At 37.0% G+C, this 24,250-nt stretch overlaps 2 protein-coding genes across 3 annotated transcripts; both read left to right on the forward strand.

The window, feature by feature from the left end:
• The first annotated feature begins 485 nt into the window (after positions 1-485).
• LOC124435194 (lysine-specific demethylase 7A-like) lies at positions 486-11,161 on the forward strand. The gene is made up of 23 exons (XM_046985141.1): positions 486-608; positions 699-784; positions 1,543-1,601; positions 1,680-1,738; positions 2,822-2,982; positions 3,083-3,123; positions 3,451-3,551; positions 4,079-4,165; positions 4,292-4,406; positions 5,597-5,759; positions 5,910-5,997; positions 6,296-6,402; positions 6,512-6,606; positions 6,836-6,928; positions 7,488-7,607; positions 7,652-7,725; positions 7,990-8,108; positions 8,479-8,671; positions 8,874-8,995; positions 9,712-9,816; positions 9,951-10,039; positions 10,121-10,230; positions 10,959-11,161. The coding sequence occupies exons 1-23, from the start codon at positions 514-516 to the stop codon at positions 11,035-11,037; spliced, it is 2,361 nt and encodes a 786-aa protein (XP_046841097.1). The 5' UTR covers positions 486-513; the 3' UTR covers positions 11,038-11,161.
• Positions 11,162-14,322: 3,161 nt separating this feature from the next.
• LOC124434489 lies at positions 14,323-24,168 on the forward strand. 2 transcript variants are annotated; one of them, XM_046984385.1, is made up of 10 exons: positions 14,323-14,400; positions 15,093-15,189; positions 15,489-15,639; positions 17,390-17,473; positions 17,894-18,021; positions 19,373-19,497; positions 19,743-19,867; positions 20,328-22,159; positions 22,824-22,994; positions 23,893-24,168. In XM_046984385.1, the coding sequence occupies exons 1-8, from the start codon at positions 14,369-14,371 to the stop codon at positions 21,254-21,256; spliced, it is 1,671 nt and encodes a 556-aa protein (XP_046840341.1). In that variant the 5' UTR covers positions 14,323-14,368; the 3' UTR covers positions 21,257-22,159; positions 22,824-22,994; positions 23,893-24,168. The 2 variants fall into 2 exon arrangements, with proteins under 2 accessions (XP_046840341.1, XP_046840342.1); XM_046984386.1 differs by lacking the exons at positions 14,323-14,400; positions 15,093-15,189; positions 15,489-15,639 and adding an exon at positions 16,200-16,718.
• The last annotated feature ends 82 nt before the right edge of the window (positions 24,169-24,250 follow it).

Here is a 24,250-nt window from a genome sequence, read left to right on the forward strand (position 1 = left end):
TTTTTCTAATTGCGTTGCCTTTAATGCGTTTCTAAGTATAATTATATCCAAATATAAGCGGCAGTTATATCGGAGGGTAATCGCCTCGAAGGAAAAGAGTTTCCAGCAGATTGACTCACTACTAAAGGTACTCTAAACTTGATAGAAGTATCATTGCAAAGAATTAAAATAGTGAAGGCTTCGTTTTGGTAGTATAAGCATTGAAAGGGGAGACGGTCCAAAGGTGAGGGGGGGAGGGGCAAAATAGCACAAAAACATGCAAAACCAAGACAAATCGTTCTTTTTGTGATACACTTAATTTTACCCAATAAATTGCTTGCCCAATGCCCTATGCCTTCCTGGCTCGCCCTGCTTCGCGATCTCTGTTTAGTCCATTAAACATTGGCAAACTTCCTGATATCACTCGTCGCGTGTTTTTTACTTCACGTGCGTTGGATGGTACATTATTGCGTGAGCACGTGCTGCTGCAAAACAAAGAAGAAACGTTCGAAGTGAATAAATTAACGTTTCAAAATGGCGTCCGATTTGTATTGTATTTGTCGTCAACCGTACGACGAGATGCAATTTATGATCCAGTGTGATGCTTGCGATGATTGGTTTCACGGAAGGTTGGATTCTTTATTACTCTATCTGACGCTCTTTTAAATTACCGATCTGTTGACTTATGGTCATTCGTCGCGATTTTCTGTCTTTTATAGTTGTGTGGGAATCGAGGAGTACCAAGCGAACGATATTGAACGTTACCATTGTCCGCGTTGTGCTCCGAAATATGGCCCTCTCACACGTGAGAACATAATTGAAATACTTCTTTATCTTTGATTCTGTTCTTAACAGATCGCATGCTCTTTATTGTAGCGTGGGACGCGGTTTTAGCTCTGCGCAATGTCATTGTGTTTTTGCAAATTATTGCAATTGCTGACAGTTTGATTTTTATGCGAGTTGTGAGCAAAACCGTCCGCTCTGTGGTGCTATTTAGATTTATTCAATGGAATCTTGCTCAATCTGAACGAGTTCGGTCGTTTTGCTTTCCCCGATGTAGTCTATTTACATTACGTTTGTCTGTTATCTTCTTAAACTGTTGACATATCTTACTTTCACTTTGCCCAAAGTGCTGAGGTTCGGATTTTCAGTTTATTGAGGTATAATGTCAACGCACTTAACCGTTCTTCGTTCAACACCTTAAACATCCACTTAACTTCCCATTTTAGTTTGCTTTAATATAAACGATCCGAAAGAGTATATCCTTTTTGGATTTACGGCCAAATATTTCCACTACATACAAACGAGTAGCCAGCGTGCAGTGACAAATTAAACAGGAGATCTTTTGTATCTTTGTAACACTATCTTTGATGTTTGAATTACATGTAGAATGCACTAATGGCCATTAATTTGCAATTCTTTCCTAGATGTATACATATATTTTGAGTGTATCCTCTTTCATCACTCAGTGTCAGGAACCTAATAAAAGACTAGTGAATAAATAATTTGAGCAAGTGAATATTGTGGTAACTCAAAACTTTCTCGTATTTTATTTTATATCAGTGAAAAGACAGGAGAACTTTCATCGCCATGACTCCAGCGACAACAAGGCCCAAAGCAAAGTAAGTCAGTGTTACAAAAATGTCATGTATTCATTTACTGTTGCTGTTTGCTTATAATTACTTGGTTACCTGCTGTAGGCGGTTCAAGCAGGAACTGTTGTGTTTATAAAGCAGTTGAAAAACAAGCAATTTTCAAGGTGAGTTAGGTATCATTCTCCTAGATTATTGAGTCAAGAAGCTCTCAAGTCAAAGTGAAATGTTGTTTCTTAGTAATCTTAAGCAAGCAATGTTTTTGACATTAGGTAAGACACGAGAAACTATAAGGGATAAGAAGGAAATGATGGACTACATTAAACCATCAAGACATCCAAGTTGTCAAAAATGTTGCTTTCTTAAGATCGCTTTTGTTTGCATTTGACAGAGAGCCATGCATTTGCTACAAATGAGGCATTAACTGAAAGAAGCATTGATTTAAGTTCTAGGTTTGTTTCATTCTGCTTTCATTACCATTCAAACCACACTGAAGGGACCACTTTTGTATTGAGTTATCTTAAATAAATAGGATAGAAGCTTGCAATTGGTGTTTTCATGGGCGTAGCTAGGGGGAACCAAAGGGAGGAATTGACCTTTACCATGGGCGTGGCTAGGGGGAACCAAAGGGAGGAATTTACCTTTACTGGTACCCAATCATCCCACCCCGATGCCTTTTCATAAATTCTGCCAATTCATCTAATTTACTCTCCAAGTGCTCGATCATCAAAATATTTACATACAAGATCTTCACATGCAATGCTCACATGGCAACTATACATCTCATCAGTGTTGCCAGCATGGGGATCATTAAATCACAAACCCACCCTCCCCACAACGAAAAGCACCCTTAGCCTTAACCACTGCAATACATCGACAATTCAGAGAGTTTGAGGAGATAATACAGGTCTGTCGTTACTTGTTGCCTTTATGGTTTGTCATCTCTTCACATTGGAATATTCAACGAAAATGACCAGAATATTTCTTTTTTGATTCACAACTTCGCTTCTTTTTGTGTTCGTGTTATTGCAATTTTACTTTTGCTATTGAATTTAGCTACTACCCGGCAATTTCAGCATCGAACACGCGCTACAGCTCACAAACTGTTTCCTTGAGATTAGTGACGGGCGACTTGGTCAGTTACCTTTGCATATCATGACTTCATTGAATTGTGTTTCCGTTGTCATCATCGAATTTTTAGCCTTTAATGAATTTCCTTGCTTTTTTATTGTGAGCGTGATTTATTTCAGCCCGGATGCCATTCTTGTGAAGTGCAATGGGGCCGAGCTAACGGCCGATTATTTCACGAAGAAAGGCTTCAAGAAACCAATTTTAGTCGAAGCCAAAGGCGAACTTGGTCTGCTTGTTCCAGAGTCGTCGTTTTCGATTCTGGATGTCCAGAATCATGTTGGTGCGTATTGCATTCTCGTTTATTTATTTCCCACTTTCTCGACCTTGTTGGGGTTTTTTATTTTGATGATTTGTTCATATTGCAACTTTTTTGTTCTCAGGTGGCGACTTTGTATTTGACATTATTGACGTCATTAGTCAGGTAATAGCTTTGACAAGCGCGCATGATCGATGTCAAAACGGTCAAAGTCTGGCATTGGATTACAATTAGATTTTTCTTGGATTTACGCCGTTCTTTTATAATACGGATACTCGATGTTGACAATGCTCGCATTGCTAATTAGACTATTAATTGTCGTCAAGCAGTGATGTTCATAACCGAAACTTTGTGGTTTTCCAATTTGTTTCACAATCATTTGAAGCTTTCCGTCAACCTCAAAGTTGTTGACTTTTTTGAGCCAACAGCATCAATTTGGGTATCGTTTTGCTTGATATAATGCCTGGTTTTTTCCTCGTGCATCCCTTTTAGGGAGATCTAAAGATGACGATGAAAGAATGGAGTGCTTACTTCATGGGCCACAGACGGAACAAAACGTTGAATGTCATTAGTTTGGAGTTTTCGAGGACAAGGTATTCACCATTTGACATAATATCTTATCGGTTCACAAGTTGAAAGTACAAAGCAATATATGATGGTTTGTTTTGCTGACAGTTCGTTGTAAAACTGTCTGGTATTCTAGTATGATAACGAGGGCCAATCAGGACGCATAATACGCGATTTCTAATAGCAGTGTTTTTAAACAGGGTAGGATCCACTATAGTTTTGTCAGGGGAGAGGGGAGGGTTTCTCAAGTTTGAGTCTGTTAAAATTTGTTTTCTATTTTTTTTGTGATTGGGAGTTTTTAAGAAATGTGCTCCATGAAACACTAATGACATTTGCTTTGCTCAGTTGTTTGGTGTGTGAGTTTTTTGTATGAAAATCGGCCCCCTCTATATCAAAGCCTCCAGCCGAAGCTTTCCAGGAGAGGAGCACACCTCCCCGCACCCCTCTTCTAAATCCACCACCGTATTTAAACGACTCGCGTCTTGATGCACACTCTGTTGTAGTTTCGTGGATTCATGAAACGTTTTTCATTGGCGTTTCTTTTGCTTACTAGGTTATCCAAATTAGTCCGCGGACCGCGTGTAGTCTGCGAAATCGATTGGGTGAATCGTTTTTGGCCCGACCACGGAGCGGACGACAGGTATAGTCAACGATGTTTATCTCAAGTAAACTACTATGAAGCAAGATGAGTTGTATTTGCCATTGAAAGAAAGCGTTTTGATTTCAGTTTTTGAGAAGAGTTTAGTTTTTGTCCTTTGGGTTTTAGTCCGTTGCAACCAAGACCTTGTGTTCAGAAGTATTGCTTGATGGGAGTCGAGAACGCCTACACGGATTTTCATGTTGATTTTGGTGGCTCATCTGTTTGGTATCATCTTTTATGGGTGAGCATGTGCGAAATGGTCGATAGCGGTATTAATCTATGTTTTGTTGGGAATATTGGCCATTTTGCTTGTTTCTTGATCTAGTGACTTACATTAATTAATGTTGTTATGAGTTGTAGTGAGAAAGAGATTTCTCCCTCCTCACTATAAGTCAATTGTTATGACAATCGTTGTGAAGGTTTTGTCTTTTAACAACGTATAATTTGACTTATAACTACGTATGATTGTGGCCGCTAAGCCTATAGGGACCACTTCATTATATTATTGTTTTTTGTCTCTGGCATCTGCTCTTGTCTTATCTTCTTCGCTTGTTGTTTTTCCTCGTTTATTATTTTCCTCTTTTCTGTGCAAAATTTCTTTGAATCCTTTGCGGATAATTACATGTAGATGTTTTCATATAGGTGTAAATGTTAAATTAAGTTTCTGTCTATGACATTTTCCTTTATTTTTCTCATTCAAATACACGCGACCAATGTGCTGTTAGTGTTTTGTTTTTCCTTTATATTTCTCGTGTATTCACCTCATACAATTGCGCACAGCAATCATGTCGCGGCATAATCACGTTGGGCACGAAGATTTAAGTCTGCATTTTACTACCTGATGCAAGCGATACTGAGATCTGCTTGTATCATGGTTTACAATGACGTCGTTGCGATATTGGGGTTGAAAGTAGGCTGTAAATGGTTGTTAATTTACATGGCTGTGACATGTAAATTATTGCATATTTTCATGAATGTTGTTTAATACTATAAATTATTTATCACAAGGCTGAATCGATTTGGGAAAACAAATAGGAATTTTATTATTGAAATCTTTTTTTTGCCATGAAATCGATGGATTTTCTGCTTATGATAAATCAAGCAAAAGTAAATTGGAGAATTGCATTTTATAAAGATATCAAATGTTCATAGATGTATAAAAAATGTTTTAGGTCAATTCTAAGAACAAGCCAAAAAAGCAGTTGTTGTTTCATTCTCAAATTTGAATTATTCTTTAGTTTTTCAACTTTCTTCTTCTATATCGCCCTTCACGAACAGCGTAATCTTCACCAATCGCTTAGTTTTAACTTTCAACACAGCTACTTTGGAAGTTATTCCACTTTCTTCAATTTTAACTAAATCTATGCGACTATGTGCTTGTCAGTTGATTTGACAAACTGCCCTACAATGTTTATGTTTCGAACTTTTTAGGGCGAAAAGATTTTCTATTTTGTGGAACCAACCGAGACGAATCTTAAACTGTTTGAAAAGTGGTCGGCATCCTCCAACCAAAGTGAAATGTTCTTTGCCGATCTCATCACCAGATGCTACAAAGTTGTTTTGAAACCTGGGCAGACGTTGTTCATCCCTTCAGGTTATAATAAATACTTTGTTAACACTAAATGTTTATAACTGTCAATACTCGAATTGCGCTTTAAAGAGTTAGAGCAAAACTATCCTAGATAATTTAATTTGATCAGATATCCAAATGGGTTTAATTTTTTGTGATGTGTTTTTTCACTAGGTTGGATTCATGCTGTTTTTACGAGCAAGGACTCGCTCGTCTTCGGCGGAAATTTTCTTCATTCATACAACATTGGACTTCAGCTGAGGTAGGAATATTTTGCTATACCTTGTTAAAATCAAGATCTTGTTTAAAGTGAACTCCACTAATATGTGTGTGGAGTATTTCAAGTTGTTATCCATTCGCGTTTAATCCTGCATGAAACCCTTAAAATTTCTTGTTTTGACCAATAAGAGTACTTCTTTTGACTGGGAGAGACTGAGAGCCATATTAGATATTAGAAATGGGAAAACGGAAGGCTCCACTGTAGTTTCCTTATATGCTGTGATTTAGTCATCAGTGATCGATGAAAATGTCTTCTGAGCTTTGAAATTTCTTTCATTCAGCATTTATGATATGGAGCTACGGTTAAAGACCCCTGCAAAGTATTTATTCTCGTCCTTTGAATCTTTGCATTGGTATGCGGCTGTCGGCTTAATTGATGAACTGAAAAGTAGGTTGATATTTGACAGGATGGCAGTTGCCATTTAGCCTTTTTCGAGAATAAAGTGCAAATCTGTCTAGGCTCTTAATTAGAAGGTGAATTTTTCGTGTGTGTATAGATCTTGAAGATTGTGGCGAAAGAAAACCGCAGTTTTTAATCGACGGAATTCACGACTTGCTCAAGAAATTGAAGTCCTGGGTTTCCAAAAAGGATGTACGACTATTTTGCCAAGGCAACACATACAGTGGCGTAGCCAGCCAGCAAATTGGTCCTGCTATGTTAATTTTTTAGTTCACTCCTGTAAAAACAACAGATTTGTAAAGAAATGTATAATGTTAATGATCTGAAATTTACATAGCACAAGGAAAACTTGCCGACAGGCTGGCTGCGCTACTGAACACAAATGCTTGTATTTAAAGTTAATTTGATTTTTTCATTTTAGGGCTCGTTTGATCAACACAAAGTTTTCATACCGGAAGCTATGGATTACAATAAAGTCGTCAAGTCTTTATTAAAAGCGTTGAAACAAGCTGAAGTTAGTAGCGTTGTTTATTCTTTACTCGTGCACGATATTTCCTCCTATATTTTTTCTTACATCTCCAAACTTGCGCATTTGAACGAAAAATAAGCCAAGTTTTCAAGTGTTTTTTCCCACACAATTCGTAACGTTGAATTGGCTTTCCTTCACTACGATTCGACAGATGACACTTTCAAGCATAAGAATGTATAAAGCGGCTATAACGAACAGTAGTTGATTCTTTATTTTATTTTGTCAGCCCTCGGCCTCTTTCCTCATGAAAAAATAAACAAATCTCTACACAAAAACAAAAAACATTTAATTCTAAATGGGTTTGGAGCCTTCGCTTCAGACGGAATGGTTTGAAAATTTTACAGAAGAAACTGCGAATAAGGAACCCGCCTTTTTTTGAATATGCCTGGTTACTGTTCGCTTTTGTTTTTAAAAATTTTGTTGGCATATAAAAATGAGCGAAACAAACTTAAACATTCAATTTATCATTTTCAGTTTGAGAAATTATACCGTCTCTTTAGATAGACCTTCAGTATAGCATGTTTAATGTTATTCCTGTTTGTAGAAACCAAGCGTTGTAGTTCACGAGCAAAAGCCCGTGATTAGGATCAAAAACCCTGCTATGGCAAGCGACAGGAAATCAGAAACGCGCAAAAAAGCGAGTCGAAAAACCAGCGTAAAAAAATGACGGCGTCCGATAAATCGCCTTTGAGATTAAAGATTTCAAAGAACACCCAGACGGAAAATAAGGCATCGACCGAAAACAGCCTTAAATTGGTCGTATCTAACGGAAAAGTTGTCAGGTAAGAAAAAATTGGCTCTGTCGAGAGTATTTGTGGATGTTTCATGAAATATGGGGGGTGGGAGGAAGGTGCGATCTTTCGTGATCTGTCCATATGTTTTTACTTCTTCTCGAAACAAAAGTGTTTAAGAAATGTCTTTAAAAATCATCATCTCCTTCTTGTCCCACCTCCAGGTGGGACAGGAGGTGCTGTTTAGTGTACATGTGCGTGTAATTCTTTGCTTTTGCTAATTATAAACATCGTTTCTTCTTCGTTTATCTTTAGTGGCACTAAGCGAAAACAGAAGATTGTGAAAGGAAATTCGAAGAAAGAAGAGCAATCGCTTAAGAGTTCTTATTCATGTCAGTCATCGCAAGAACAACCGCTTCGTTTAACTTTATCAAGTACGGAAATATCGCTTGCTGTTCCAATACTCGGAAGTGGATATTTCATCATATTTTTCGAAGTTTATCGACTGTATCGTTGTACAAGCCCAAAGATATACAACGGCCTAGGTTTACCCATGATGAAAGCAGCATCTTGCATATACTAACGTAGAGATTTTTGTAGCTTAGATTTGGCATTAATGAAACAATCATCTTGCATTGTTTTCTCCTTTAGTGCTGCTTTGAATGTTCTGGGTTTCTTTTTCCTGAAGTTTTTTTGTTAAATTTCTGTTCGTATTTGCGCTGTAAATGGACCAGTGTTAATTTTGATTTTGTTAAGGGACTAAAAAATACAAATGATTTTTGATTCGTATTTTACTACTTCCAGCCTCAAATGGGCGAGAAATGTCGGACGAAGATGTCGATGTGGAAGATGCATTTCCAGCTATCCCAGAAGCCAATGGTTTCCCAATACAGCAGCAGCTTCACGCACTATACAATGGCATGGGGAAAACGACTTCAACGACTCTTAAAACGGCCTCTACGAGGCATCACCTCCCAGCTTCTATAGCATCAGCAAGGTATTAAAGAAGGAAGGGATGTTTTCATTTGTATACAAACGGCATCCCTGATCCATATGTTTATTTTTCACAATTTCTTTCACACGACTATGCCCTACACCCCTCTATATAGTCCACACACCCCAGCCAACTTTAAATTTCCGGTTTACCTTGACCGTAAAGGAAAATGATCGAAGTATATTTCTTTTGTTGTTGTTTACAGTAACGAATATTCCACGGGGAAGCAAACCTCATTTGTCAATGAACAACGACGGTCCCGGTTAAACAGTCCAGCGGAAGATGAAGAAGAATTATTGAACAAATTTCCCAGTGATCCCGATTACGGTGAGTCGCTACACTTGAACATTTTATGTAATTGATTAGAACATAAGCTGCGTAACATACTCTCTCAAGGACTGATTACAGTAAAATAACTATTCTATGATTGATTGCCGAGGGATATTTCTGTCCGTGATCGAGTAAAATTTAGCATACTTGCTGAGTAGAGAATACCATATACTTTTCTGTGCTTGTTTAGTATTTCAAACACAGTCTACGATTGTTGGAAATTATTGTTCAAAACTGTGTTAAGGAGATCTTTGCACTGGCCAAATAATTTTCTAAAAAACATCGTGCAACCCTAAAAATGGAGGTTAAATTTGAAGAGTTATCGCGTCGTTATCATTTGTAAAGACGACGACTGACAACGTGTTTCTTTTGAATTTTGCTCAAGAATTACTAATGAGTTTTTTTGAGACTGCTTAGCAAAATATGATACACTTAAGAAATGGAAAGTATTTTTGACAAAAAATCTCGCATTTATTTTATAAAATAACAATAATGCGAGACAGATAAATTTAAAACAAACGTATTAGTTTTTCTTCAACATGTGTTGAAGATTGATTTGAAAATTCGCTTTTCATTGACTTAATTAACTGAGCTCAAATGAGTCAAATCAAAACTATAGACCATTGTTATTTTATGTATAATTGCTTTTTGTAACTCGTTCCCTTTGATTAACTAAAGTATAACATAATGATATAGTCTTCTTTATTATTCAGTGTATCCAACTATAGAAAACGATGAAATTTCTGGAAAAGTGAAGTGGAAACCCGGAATGAAGAAGAAGAAAAGTGAACGAGTGGATGCAACGTGGAATCCGAAAGGTTCTCTTCACCATTATAAACATACTGTCAAGAGTGCTTTAGATATTTTTCATTGTTTAATTGACATTGTAAGCTGTTCATTTTTTATTATTTACCACATAATTGAACAGGCAATTTCTTTTTTTTTTGCTTAGGTCGTATCGCTCAGTCACAAGTCGATGCTCATCCCCGTCCCGTACGACAGATCTCGAGGAAAACCGAGTTTGAACCGACGAACAATAACGTAAGTGGTCATGTTTTTTTACACAATAAAAACTTGATACACGTCACTTCTTTAAAATAGTGTTATTATTTCGAATTGCAGAACAATCTAAAGTCGCCAAGGACATCTTCTGAGTCCGAAGGTGCGATGAAAAAGTACCCGAGCTCCTTTAAGACCTTCGGGTGCTGGCAACCAATCAGAAACGGAAAAAGGTAACTAGCTACGTAAAAAGTATGATAGTCCGAAAATTTCACGGGAGATGCTTTTTCTTTTGATTCACGATGCGATTGTTAGTGAATTTTGTGCCATTTGAAAATGAAGTTTTATGACACAAAGTTAATCGCGCATTTTCTGACTGCATTTGCAAAAAAAAATTGACTGGACAATAATTTTATCAGTTGAATCTTTTTAGACATATTCAACTTTGTTCACCCTGTGTTATGATGAATACACGGGTGGATAAATATTTCGTTGGACTGCAAATATTTTGAGTTTTACAGTTTATCCTTTAATTGAAACTACCACTTCATAGTCAATTTTGGGACGTGATGTCGTTATGATGATATTTGCAAAATGAGCGTAGGTCTGATATCTCTAGAAAGAAGTATGCCAACTCATGTGTAATGTAGAAGTGAAATTGTTTTTCACGATGCAATCGAAAAACTATGTGATAAATTAGGTGTAATAAACACGTCAAAGTTACTCAATAAATGTCTTGGAATGGATTTGAGCAGTTCGGTGTTGGCTTTTTTATTGTTTACGGTAGGAGACGAAGTACAGAGTTTTAAATACAGTTGTAGCATGACTCACATGTTGCCATGTATATTTTCGTGGCTGTTGTATACTTTTCATGCAAGACACCTGCTTTTTTCTCCCGCCTTCATTTCAGTTAATTTATCTTTTTGCCGTTTGCGTTGATTATTATAACATTTGTTTCTAGGCAACGCGTCGAAGAGAGGCAGGCGACCAGTTCAATTGACGACGAAACAAAGACTTGCGAAAAAATTAAAACTCGATAAAGGCGGGATGTTTATGCGTTAGCAGTACCACTTTCGTAATTTTTTATCGTCTGTCGCTCTATTTACATTGTATATGACTTATTTATTTTGTATTACCATGGCTTTCATCTAAGATTCCGGGAAACTTTGCTGAAGCGTTTGATGAACAGCGGTCGTATGAGAACTGCTTGAGTCCAGGGATGGATCCAGGGTGGTTTTGTATGTGTGTGGAGGGGTGCTCTGTTGTGAATTAGTACTTGTTGGCTACTTTATGGTGTTGTCTTGCTCTTTTGTAAAATTTTGTTTCTTTTATACCACGAATCGGAGATTTTTGGAGCATCAACCCAAATCGCAATTCGTCGCGTTACTAAAGTTTTTGCCAAAGTCACATTTCTTCACTTTGGGATTTTTGCCTGATGCTACTATTTCCTCCACTGGTGTGTTCCGTATTTAATCACAGCCGAAGCTCTTTGACCAATCAAAACGACTCAAATGTTCAAAATATATAATGTTCATTGAAAAGTTTTACTGTACTTAGAATTATGTTCACTTCTCTTTACCTCAAAACCTCCCAAAATGACTTAAACATAAAAGTTTTACTGTACTTAGAATTATGTTCACTTCTCTTTACCTCAAAACCTGCCCAAAATGACTTAAACATAAAAGTTCTACTGTACTTAGAATTATGTTCACTTCTCTTTACCTCAAAACCTGCCCAAAATGACTTAAACATAAAAGTTCTACTGTACTTAGAATTATGTTCACTTCTCTTTACCTCAAAACCTCCCAAAATGACTTAAACATAAAAGTTTTACTTTACTTAGAATTATGTTCACTTCTCTTACCTCAAAACCTCCCAAAATGACTTAAACATAAAAGTTTTACTGTACTTAGAATTATGTTCACTTCTCTTTACCTCAAAACCTCCCAAAATGACTTAAACATGTTTTACTGTACTTAGAATTATGTTCACTTCTCTTTACCTCAAAACCCCCCAAAAATGACTTAAACATAAAAGTTCTACTGTACTTAGAATTATGTTCACTTCTCTTTACCTCAAAACCTCCCCAAAATGACTTAAACATAAAAGTTTTACTTTACTTAGAATTATGTTCACTTCTCTTTACCTCAAAACCTCCCCAAAATGACTTAAACATAAAAGTTTTACTTTACTTAGAATTATGTTCACTTCTCTTTACCTCAAAACCCCCAAAAAGGACTTACACGTAAAAGTTAGTAACGTGACGAATTGCTTTTGGCTGTATATGTACGTTTTGCAGATATATTGACACTTTTCAAGCCACCCATCAAAACGCCCGCACACCCTCCAACGAGCAAATCCACCCCTGTTTGAATCCATTGAGTTCACGCCTTATCCGACATCGGCTTCAGCAATTTTTCCAAATATCGACAAGTAATATATTTTGTATAGAAAGATACATCCGCGCCGATGTAGAGTATTTTAGAATAGTGTGAGGTTGGGACAACCAAGAATCAAACGTATGTAGCAATAGGGTTTTATATCGACTAGTTATTTTGTTTACCCATACAGAAATAGGAGATTGTAAAACAAGGAATATCGGCCGGTCTTATGCTGGTACAGTACATGTATGTTTGCTTCATGCTGTAAATTATCGTCGAACGACTTTTATTTGGACAGTATTTAGATAGTATTTAGAAGTGTTATTGCGCCTGCGTGCGATGAACCTGGCCGCACCAAATTCCGCTTTACTTGTGTCTTTTTACGTTTTATAGGTTGTTTTTGCATCTGAAGTTGACAAAAGTTACATTTGTATTTATTATTTCACAATATTTCGTAGATACAACTGATGGTTATAGTAATTTAATTATAGTGATGAAAAATAGTATTGAAATTTTGAGGATTTCGACTGTTGTCCTTACATTGCCTTCGGAAATGGATCTGTTTTTTGCTATTCACCAGTAGAGCGAATCTTCTGACGTTTGGTTTATATTTTTGAGTGCTGTAAGATGATATTTGGAGAGATCTGTAGTGTAAAAATATCAAATCTCTGTCTCATAAAGGTCTGCTGCATTCAATCAATAAGTTTTCTTATTATGCATAACATACTCTTAATAATCGAAGTTAGTAAGTTACTTGTTATATGGCTAATTTTTGAGGACGCAAATACTTTTACACTCGTTCAAGGGCAATAGGATTAAATCTTGCTTTATCTGAACTTATCTTTGATATCATCTTCTGTGGTACTCTTTTTTCAGCGAAATCTATTTCAACGCATGGCGTAGTTCATCATCTCTGACATTGTGATGTCTGTGTTTAGTGAAATTCATTCAGTTACCTTGGAATCATAAAAGTTTAGAAACTTTTACATGAAATTTAAATGCTTATTCGTGTATTTGTCCTTAATGTGATTCAGTGGAACAACATCGTATTTTACAAAAAAATAGTAGCTTCAGGCAGTGATGCAGAAGAACAGAACGTAGATACGCAAATAACATGTCATACAACATAACCTTCACGGATTACAACATTTCTTACATTTCAATATTTATGTCCTTATCGTCAATGTTGTACATTCCGTGATCTACACCGACTCGTTTATGAATGTCCTGCTATGAAAATGATTTTCTGTTCACTCAGGGACGGTGCAAGAACGCTAATTGGGGTGTGTATATGTATATTCATATATTGTGCTATAGTTGTGCCCGACTGACTTACTTTAAAACCAAATTACTTTCAAAAGAAATCACTCGCCCACAACTGAATAGATGAATATACCCTCCCAAATTAGCGTTCTAGCACTTTCCCTGCACTCACTTCAAAATAACACCGTAAATGATTTCATAAACGCCATTGGTGGAATAGAGAGATGTTTTTATCAATTCTGGAACAGTTTATAACAAAACTAAGTTTATAATATGGTTTCTGAGCCCAAACGATCACCCATGACCCAATAATAAGGTGGGATTATTAGAGACGAGGTGTTTATCGGAGAGAGGCATGTAGTACAAACTCACGCTCCAAAGGGGAGGCGTTTATCAAATTTGAGGTGTTTATTTCATAAGGAGCGTTTATTAGATCATTTAAGGTAGATTTCTAAAGAAACGTTATGCAGCATTATAGTCTTGCACAGTGTCGCAACAATTAGTCTGGCATCCCATGCATGAACATACTTGCTGATCAGATTTTAATCGAAATATCGAATTGTATTTCGCAAAATTTATCTCTTGTGTTTCTCAAGACGATATACAGCCCAAACCTATATACCCCCAGTAAATATTTAGTCCTCCCCTCCCCGTCATTTATTAATTATTCAATATGGCATCTTTTTCGAACACGCGCTACAAGATACAAGAGATTTTATCGAGTTTTATGCACGAGAAACCTGATTCCATATACGAAAGGTAGGTACACCGATATAGTTATTATTCTTTAGCAGGTTTAACGTAGCTTCAATTATTCAATTCATCGTACTGATTAATACTTTGGAAACGAAAATACGAGTATTCTAAAAGTAGCAGATGTCGAAGACATCGTTTACCACAACCAAGTTAGAGTCTGCTTACCAAATTTGAAATCAAAATTTGTCATGAAAATCAGAATTATAAGTACCTGTTCATCCTTTATTTTCGTGTTTTTTGAATTGGCGTGTTTATGCTATACACGATCATTAAAACGGTGCAGTCGATAGTAACTCCCAAAATGTTATCATTTTTACAATATGTTTCGACTTTATTCATTTCGTCATCGTCGGGAATAACTACACATTTAGCAAAATCACTCCTGACGATGACTAAATAAAGTCGAAATTTGCAATCACAATACTCTGTGGTTATGGAAAACAAACTGAAATTTACGGTACTATGTTAATTACAGTGATTAACTTTACTCTGTATTATGTATACCCAATAATGCCCCAAGTTACTTTGTTAGAGTGAAATAGTTTCACCAAAAATGGTTGTTGTAAAGTTAGTGGAACTATTTCATCCCCAAATAAGTTCTTTCCAGTCTTTGACATTCAAAATGCGCTGAATGATTTGTTTGGAAAGCAATTTCATTGTCAATATTAAAATGTCTTGGCCATCCTTTTTTAAAGATCCGAAAAAGATGAGAACGAAAATGACAAACATATGTCAACTATGTGTCAACCGAGAAACAGAGAGAGCTTTGAAAAAAGAGTGGCAACATTCTCTGTATCCTTTTCTGTATTAATATGTATGTTGTTGATAAAAACAAGGGTATTCCAACTTCTCCATATGCAGATGCAGGGGTTCTCAACCAGTTGTTCGGGAATGAAAGCTATGTACTCTAAAAACTTACTGAACTATTTTCATATTTTTCCTGCCATAGTGTCAAATATTTGATGGGGTGAGTTGGTGAGGACATGATATAATGCAAACTGTTACCAAACTGTATTAATGTCAAGTGTCTACGGGTGAAGATATGAAGACATTGCTAACTTTTTGCACCTCGGATCCTTAACACATTCCAGCCATTCACATGGCCAATGAAGCCAACAGATCTATCACCCAAACATTGTGCACGATACGGTTGGGTAAATATTGGTGTTGACCTCCTTGAATGTGTTTCTTGCAAAGCGACTGTTGATGGTATGATTGGTGAAGAATGGGAACATAAGTCATGTGAGTACACTTGCTATGAATGGTAAATGGGAACATTAAGTCATGTTAGTACACTTGCTATGATTGGTAAATGGGAACATAAGTCATGTGACTACACTTTCTATGATTGGTGAAGAATGAGAGCATTAGTCATGTGAGTACACTTTCTATCATTGGTAAATGGGAACATTAAATCATGTTAGTACACTTGCTATGATTGGTAAATGGGAACATAAGTCATGTGAGTACACTTTCTATGATTGGTGAAGAATGAGAGCATAAGTCATGTGAGTACATTTTCTATGATTGGTAAATGGGAACATTAAATCATGTTGGTACACTTGCTATGATTGGTAAATGGGAACATAAGTCATGTGAGTACACTTTCTATGATTGGTGAAGAATGAGAGCATAAGTCATGTGAGTACACTTTCTATGATTGGTAAATGGGAGCATAAGTCATGTGAGTACACTTGCTATGATTGGTAAATGCGGACATAAGTCATGTGAGTACACTTGCTATGATTGGTGAAGAATGGAACATAAGTCATGTGAGTACACTTGCTATGATTGGTGAAGAATGGGAACATAAGTCATGTGAGTACGCTTTCTATGATTGGTGAAGAATGGGAGCATAAGTCATGTTAGTACACTTTCTATGATTGGTGAAGAATTGGAGCATAAGTCATGTGAGTACACTTTCTATGATTGGTGAAGAATGAGAGCATAAGTCATGTGAGTACACTTTCTATGATTGGTAAATGGGAGCATAAGTCATGTGAGTACACTTGCTATGATTGGTGAAGAATGGGAACATAAGTCATGTGAGTACACTTGCTATGATTGGTGAAGAATGGGAACATAAGTCATGTGAGTACACTTTCTATGATTGGTGAAGAATGGGAGCATAAGTCATGTGAGTACACTTTCTATGATTGGTGAAGAATGGGAGCATAAGTCATGTGAGTACACTTGCTATGATTGGTGAAGGATGGGAGCATAAGTCATGTGAGTACACTTTCTATGATTGGTGAAGAATGGGAGCATAAGTCATGTGAGTACACTTGCTATGATTGGTGAAGAATGGGAACATAAGTCATGTGAGTACACTTGCTATGATCGGTGAAGAATGGGAGCATAAGTCACGTGAGTACACTTTCTATGATTGGTGAAGTAAGTCATGTGAGTACACTTTCTATGATTGGTGAAGAATGGGAGCATAAGTCATGTGAGTACACTTTCTATGATTGGTAAATGGGAACATAAGTCATGTAAGTACACTTGCTATGATTGGTAAATGGGAACATAAGTCATGTAAGTACACTTGCTATGATTGGTGAAGAATGGGAACATACGTCATGTGAGTACACTTGCTATGATTGGTAAATGGAACATTGAGTCATTAGAGCACACTTGCTTGTTGACGATTGGATGAAGGTCGTGAACTGAATTTATTGTTTTGATGAGTCATTTTATGGAGGAAACTCGATGTGTTCGACGTTTACAAACTCAAATTCTGATTTCAAATAAACTCTTCAAGTATTTGGCGATATATGCGGTATTGTGGCCAGTCCTTTAGTTTGATCATGCTATGTACATTTCAGATCATTTGCATTGTTTATTTCTGTATGAATCCCTCGTTTTTACAGAAAGTGAGCACAAACACATTTACCCAGACCCTTAACATGCAGGCTGACTATGGTGCCATAAGCATAGAACACATGCATCCTGTGTGATATAGTCTGCTATTTTAAAATTACTGTGCTTGCAGATAACATCGCTTGTGACAAACTCCGAACAAGCATCATCGAAGCACATTCTCCGTTTTGTCCGTGGAGAGAAAATCCATGCCCAGGTAAGTATTTTTTCGAAATATGCAATTTAATGAATGTAGTCTGAGTTACGTATCTTAATGCAAAATAAGCGGCAACGCGAAAGTTTTTCCGACGGGACAATTGTTGGTGCCGACCGTTATTTCCCGTCCTGTAATGTGAAGTGAAAAATTACCTTGGTTGGAAATAAAGTGGGTTTTTTTTCGTAACGCTTGCTATAAAATGCTTCGTGTATTTACATTTCACAAAGTGTTCTGTAACATCACTGTTAACGTTTATTTGATAATTTTAGAAATCTCCCTTAATTATGAAATATATCTTAGAAAAGACAACCTGAAAATTTTGGCAATATTCGTCTTACCCCTCGTTCGCGAATCCGAATGTTTTCGTGACCCCCGGGACACATGTAATGGCTTTTACAGCCGTTTTCTTTGCCTTTCAAGAAACGTTTCTTTGCCTGCCGACAAGGACGAGCGATGAATGGAAAGTTTTGTACGTGAATGCTTGCAAGAATCTCCTTACATTGGGCGGAGATTTGCCATTATTGAAACGCGAAACACTTTTGGAGATGGTATGTTGATTGTTACTTCAATGTTTTTAGGTTTCTGTGGGATTCTAATCTGATGGTAGCTATGTATTTTCTCACATATTCGATGTAAACATCGCGCACACGGCACAAAAAGAAAGTCCCCTGAGATATGTTCTTTCCAATTCTGTATGAATGAATCCAAGACACTCAACCGCATCTCTAATTATACTTACGTATGGTGATTTGCTTTCTGTTGAAGAATGGGATCTTTAAAAATGAGATGCTTTAAAAAGAACGTATCTTCTTTCGAATTCGAAAATACCCAATTTGTAGTTAGCATTAAAAAAGTCGTGTGATCAGTTTCTTTCACTTCTCAACAACATTTTCTTTGGTAACCGTCCTCGTGTCAGGCAGTTTAAAGATTGCCCAAATTATGGTATCAAAAAAAGTCCATTGCAATTTGCCTGTTACAGGCTTGCTAGAATTGACCAATGTATAGCACTTGATAACAGTTTACCTATCGGGGAACTTTTTGTATGGTAATGTATTGATGAAGTTTGTCATTTATGTGTTTATCAGAACACCGAACGGTATGTTTTGTTGATTCCGTTTGCTTCCGGCAGTAAAACTCTCGCGTGTAATATACATGGAATTACTAAACTATCTTCAATGATGTCACAAATCTGATTTTATAGTCGTTTCAGACTCTTTATATAGTCATGGAAATGTGCAAAAATTGTTTCACGAACATCAAACAATTTGGCCATTTGTGAACCATTTTCATGGAGTCAGTTGAAAGTGTATGATAAAATCAATATGTTTCACAATACAAAAAAAAAAGTGGAACTTTGACACCTTAAGTTCATAATCAGTGAATGCCATATTATCATTGAACTGACTTTATAACTAAACGGCTACTTTTACATAAACATGTACTTATATGGAGCCAAATTTTATCGTATTCCCCGATTTTAGCTTTCTGGGGCCGGTTACACGAGGCATGAATAGCGTTATCCCTTGGATATCAAATGTTTTTCAAAAGGTTAAAAAACCTCTTGAAAAGGAAAAGGCTTTGAACTGAGCAATCACTGAAATGAAATATAGCTTCTAAGATTACGAAATTTCTTCGTGGTAACGAAAATATAAATACTTTCTTTACAAGTTTGAATATTTTACTATCCAAAGAATAATGCTGTTTGGGCTTCGTGCAACCGGCCCCAGTATTATTAACTCGGCCTTGAATAGAAGGATTGGGACTAGTCGAGTGCCTTTAAATTTTGGCGGGAAGTAGCCTTCCAGTTGCATTAAGTCTAATGCCGTGTTACACATGCCAATGCTTAGTGACAACACTCAATCGTTTTGTTGAAAGCAATCTTGTGTTCTGTGTTTTAAGGAGTTGTCAGACGATCATCTCGAAGTCCTTTGTAGTTTCATCACGATCAGCGATGAATTTTCACATTACAGCGATGACATCATTAGAACAGCTTGTATTATGGCTTTGTGTGGATGGAATACGAGGTAAAAAAATATCTGAGATTGAGCGTAGTTTTTCTCATATAGAAGAACTACGAGAGACATAAGACGAATGACAATATGACTTTACCAATTTATGAACAGCCGTGAACAAATAGTTTTTGTCGTTTTTGATCATCCAATTTGCTAATTTCTATAAGAGCGATAAGAATTTCTTTATTATTTTTATAACTTAATAATAATATTTCATTATATTTTCACTATGGACAACGATATTTGGATCTTTTTAGCGACGAGACTTCCGGTGTACTTTTCTGTACAGCTTGTCATCGCGAGGCTGGATTGTGGAATTTTTATTCGATCAACAATCCCGTGGATTTGGTGCTTGATGATAGCATTCAGAAGGTTTCTGACGGTAAGCGACAATACGAAAGAATACTTAGAATAACAACAATTGCCCAAAATAAGGCTTTGAATAAAATATCAAGTAAAGTTTTGTCCTTAGCGTAAGACGTCATCATACTATCTAAACCGCTTAGTTTTTCGTCTGTCAAATCTATGCATGCTTGTAAATGTAGATCGTCCAAGTTAGTACAGTTCTGCGAAAGACTTGGTGTTTATGTTGACTGACGTTTCGATAAACTTAACTGTAGTCATCTGAAGAGTCCTGTATTAGATTGTCTAAACGTCAGTCAACACCAACCCACACAGTCCTTCTCAGGACTCTACTAACCTGGACAATCAAAATCTATAAACATGTAACGATGCTTCAGAGTTCATACGTACCATTCACTTTGTAAAATGAACGGTTGCATAAAGATGATCGACGTCGTATTTCACATACATACTTAACGATACGGTTATTTATCCTTCAGAGATTAGTAGTACTCACAGGCAAGTGGACAATGTCGATCTTCATGAAAATGAAATCGGTGAAAATGTGATTGCTGGGCAATTTGATGGCCACGAACAAGTGGTCAATCCTACGGATAACGGAACTCTGAAGAGACACACAAGTGAAGATTTACCAATAATGAACAGTGTGGAATACGGTGAAAATCATCATGAGGGTTCCCCGGGATCAACTGTGGAGATAAGAACGCATGATGATAAGGAATATTGTGCAATAGATAATAGAACTGCCCAATACATCCGACATGTTGAACATGAAGAGTTAGCATCAGAGAGCACTCAAGATAGTTCTCTGCAACATGAAATATCAGGTAATGAGAATACGTTGCACGTTCAACACAACAATCCAGTTCCATCGCAGGCTCAAACAGAGCATTGCATAGAAATATCTGAAATCTCTCCATTAAAATGCGACTCTTCATCGGTGGGCATTGAACAGGAAGAAGCCTCGTCAAACGACGAGACTGCGTCAGAGGAGTACTACTTTGAAAGGAAATTAGAACCAGGAGATCATTTATCTGAATACCAGTCTGCACATGAGGGCATCTCGGATGAAGAAGCTATGTCTGATGAAGTTCTTGTGTCTGATCAGGTCCATATGTCAGATGAAGTCCCTGTGTCTGATGAAGTCCTTGTGTCAGATGAAGTCCCTGTGTCTGATGAAGTCCCAGTGTCTGATGAAGTCCCTATGTCTGATGAGGTCCATATGTCAGACGAATTCCCTATGTCTGATGAAGTCCCTGTGTCTGATGAAGTCCCTATGTCTGATGAAGTCCCTGTGTCTGATGAAGCCCTATGTCTGATGAAGTCCCTGTGTCTGATGAAGCCCCTATGCCTAATGAAGTGTCTGTATCTTATGAAGTCCCTATGTCTTATGAAGTCCCTGTGTTGATGGAAAGATCTGAGAAAGATTGTGCTACGGAAGAAAAATCTATCACGGAAGAAGAGATTGTGTCGGAGGGTTTACCTATCTACGGAGAAGAGACTTCACCATCGAAGAATCATGGTGCGTCAGAAGGAAGTTTATGTGAAGGAAGAACTGTAGCGGAACGAGAACCGCAGTCAGACAAAATACCTATTCTTGAAAAGGAACCGCTACCAAATCAAAAATCTTTATCAGAAAAGGAACCCTTGTCTGGAGGACTTGTGATTTGCGCAAGGGAGCCTGGTGATGAAAAGTGCCCATCAGAAAAAGTCTTGGCAAATGCGCTTAGCCAATCTGAAGTAGAACCCGAACTAGAACTATCGTGTTTAACAAAGAAAATATCACGGATGTAAGTTTTTTTGTCAAAGAACAAACATCAGAAAAAGTAAAATCAATAATATTGGAAGAAACGACATTTCCTAAATCGGAAGAAATACCCTGATATCGGAAGAAATTCCCTTACCCGAACAAAAACAACTATCGGACATCCAGATGGATAACCAGGCCTCGCCGTTCATTCAAAATGATGGACCTGAATACAACCAACAGTCTCAAGAAGAAATCGACAACCTCCCTGATCCTGGAACTGATTTTGATCGTGTTGAAAATTCCTGTGAATCAGATCAGGTGAATGAACCGAAGTTGTTATCAATTGTGGATAGTGCTCGACTGCCGTCTCCTGTGGGTAGCTGGCAAAACAGTATGATTGTAGAGATCGGGGAGGACTCGATGAGCGAGAGGATGAGATCAATTCAACCAGATTTACTAGAGACGGGGGAAAACCTATCTCAAACGGAAAGCCAACGCAGCGCATCCGACATTAGTGATGAAGAAAACCGCGAGCCCCGTTCGAAACGACTGAAAACGGACGTAAGTTAAACTATACAATTTTATGTGTGTTTTATGTTCCATATGTATATCAGGGGCGGATCTCGGGTATGTCAAATCAATCTAATCCTCTAATGTACATAAAATAGATTCTTCGAGATCAACTTTTATCTGAAAGAAGAATTTGAGCAGTTCTCCCTTGCATGAGTGACATTTACATTGTAATTTTGTTCTTGCTTCTTGCTCCAAACGTAGGCAACAATCGAGAACTTATTGGATGTTTGTCACATCTTAGGGTAACTTTAAACGCTGTTATAGTTTTTCACAATGCTTTTCAGTGATGTAAAGGCGAATTTGCTGCGTTGCTTGTATGATTCACAAAAAATTGACGTTTTGCTAAGAGTGCCACACTCTTTGAACTTTGCGATGGCGAAGTAATGGCAAGCACATGATATACTACTTTCAATAATCCTAAATTAAACTAAAATAAACATATTACCTAAACTGAAATAGACGTATTAACTAAACTGAGTTCGACGTATTAACTAAACTGAAATAGACATATTAACATTTTCTGACATATTATACTTGTGGGTTTGGAAATGTTTCCATGCAGATTTTATTTCAGAGAACTGCACAGTTAATTTTGTAAGACGTTTTGAATGATTGTGCATTTCAGTAGAGTAATTGTGGTGGATTTTTTCAGGATATTGAAAAGATCAAATTCGATGCGTTGGCCGAGCATCGGAACTGGTGTCCCTGGGTCACAGTCGTACCCATGAAATCTGATAAATTGGAGAAGTCTCCCGGATGGCGTGTATTGCTTCGACATTTGATGGCAAACAGCTCTCCTGTGAAACAACCCATCCGTGATAATGTAAGTATGACTTTTGCTGTCTTATTTTATCTTACAAGCAATGTGCTTCGCCTGTGTGTCATTCTGGGGTCATCCTAAAGCCTGTCATTTTACAAAATTGGCTGCTCTAGTTGGGAAATGTGTAGTTCTAAAATATAAAAGGAGCAGTTCTAAAAATTTTGGAGAAAATAAGCTGGTTTACTCAAACGTGAACATGTCAAAACATTCAAAATTTATCATCTTTTTCATTTGTAAAACAAAGTCAAGAAGTTTAAAAGTCTTAATGCTTAAATATGTTTATAATAATTATGGTTTTAAGTTTGTCGCTCTGAAAAATTTAAAATTTTAACTGTGATTTTGTCTTCTTCTTCTTCGTCCAAAATATTTTTTCAAACTTAGCGTTTTCAAGTTTGTGTTCTCTTAACGATGAAAACGCCGTTTCAAGGACCCTAATTTCATAAATATACCGAGCCCTTCCCGTGCAAACGCCAACTCTGACAGAGGTCAGATTCAGAGCATGCGCACGTTTCTTATTATCATACCTTGTATCACTGTTGCACGATCTGGGAAATCTTAGCTATAGTCCACAATCTATGCAAGTAATGAAGAGGAATTTTTCCATAGCTTAACTCTGTGTTGATTTCAGCATAGGCGGCCCAAAAAATCACTTAACTTGCTAAATAGTTTAAACAAACGATAACTCTCCCCATTCCATCGTTACAGACCGTGCGATGCAAACTTTGTATTAATTTATTGTATATTGGTAAATATATAATATATATAATACTAATACAAAGTTTGCGCGCACGGTCTGTAAAATGGAATGGGGAGAGTTATCGTTTGTTTAACCTTTTGGCTTGCTAATTGATTTTTTGGGCTGCTAATGATTTCATTTACTAAGGCGTACATTTTAATTTAGACCCCTCCGTCTCAAGTTTGGAAGGCAGTCAGGCACCTCTTTATTGACTCTGCAGTTCTCAAATACAAGCGTTCAATGAGAAAAGTCAAAGAATAAAGACCTCACAAAAAGCTCCGAAATCAAAACTCGTTTTCGACCAACTTTAGGTTTCGATTGTTCTATTTATTGATTTTAATTTTATGACGTCCTGTCCATCGTGGATCTTGTGAGATTTTGTTGTGTCGTTTTCAGCTTTAAATTCTCGTTTTTTGAGAGATTATTAAATTTATGTTCTTATTTTATTGGTAAACATTCCATTTTCCTACGTCAATCGATCATGACTAACCAGATGCTTTGGGGAGAGACATCCAGAGCCTAC

The sequence above is a fragment of the Xenia sp. Carnegie-2017 genome, unplaced genomic scaffold (genome assembly GCF_021976095.1).
Source record: "Xenia sp. Carnegie-2017 unplaced genomic scaffold, XeniaSp_v1 HiC_scaffold_14, whole genome shotgun sequence".
In the NCBI taxonomy this organism is placed as follows: Eukaryota; Metazoa; Cnidaria; class Anthozoa; order Malacalcyonacea; family Xeniidae; genus Xenia; species Xenia sp. Carnegie-2017.

What these genes read in the sequence shown, in the direction of transcription:
- LOC124435194 (XM_046985141.1), top strand. Translation starts at nt 514, where the DNA reads ATGGCGTCCGATTTGTATTGTATTTGTCGTCAACCGTACGACGAGATG. An exon ending in TTATTGACGTCATTAGTCAG is followed by an intron (nt 3,124 to 3,450) that starts GTAATAGCTTTG and finishes CATCCCTTTTAG; the next exon opens with GGAGATCTAAAGATGACGAT. An exon ending in TCCCAGTGATCCCGATTACG is followed by an intron (nt 8,996 to 9,711) that starts GTGAGTCGCTAC and finishes TTTATTATTCAG; the next exon opens with TGTATCCAACTATAGAAAAC.
- LOC124434489 (XM_046984385.1), top strand. Translation starts at nt 14,369, where the DNA reads ATGCACGAGAAACCTGATTCCATATACGAAAG. An exon ending in AAAGAGTGGCAACATTCTCT is followed by an intron (nt 15,190 to 15,488) that starts GTATCCTTTTCT and finishes AACACATTCCAG; the next exon opens with CCATTCACATGGCCAATGAA. An exon ending in TTGTGTGGATGGAATACGAG is followed by an intron (nt 19,498 to 19,742) that starts GTAAAAAAATAT and finishes GGATCTTTTTAG; the next exon opens with CGACGAGACTTCCGGTGTAC.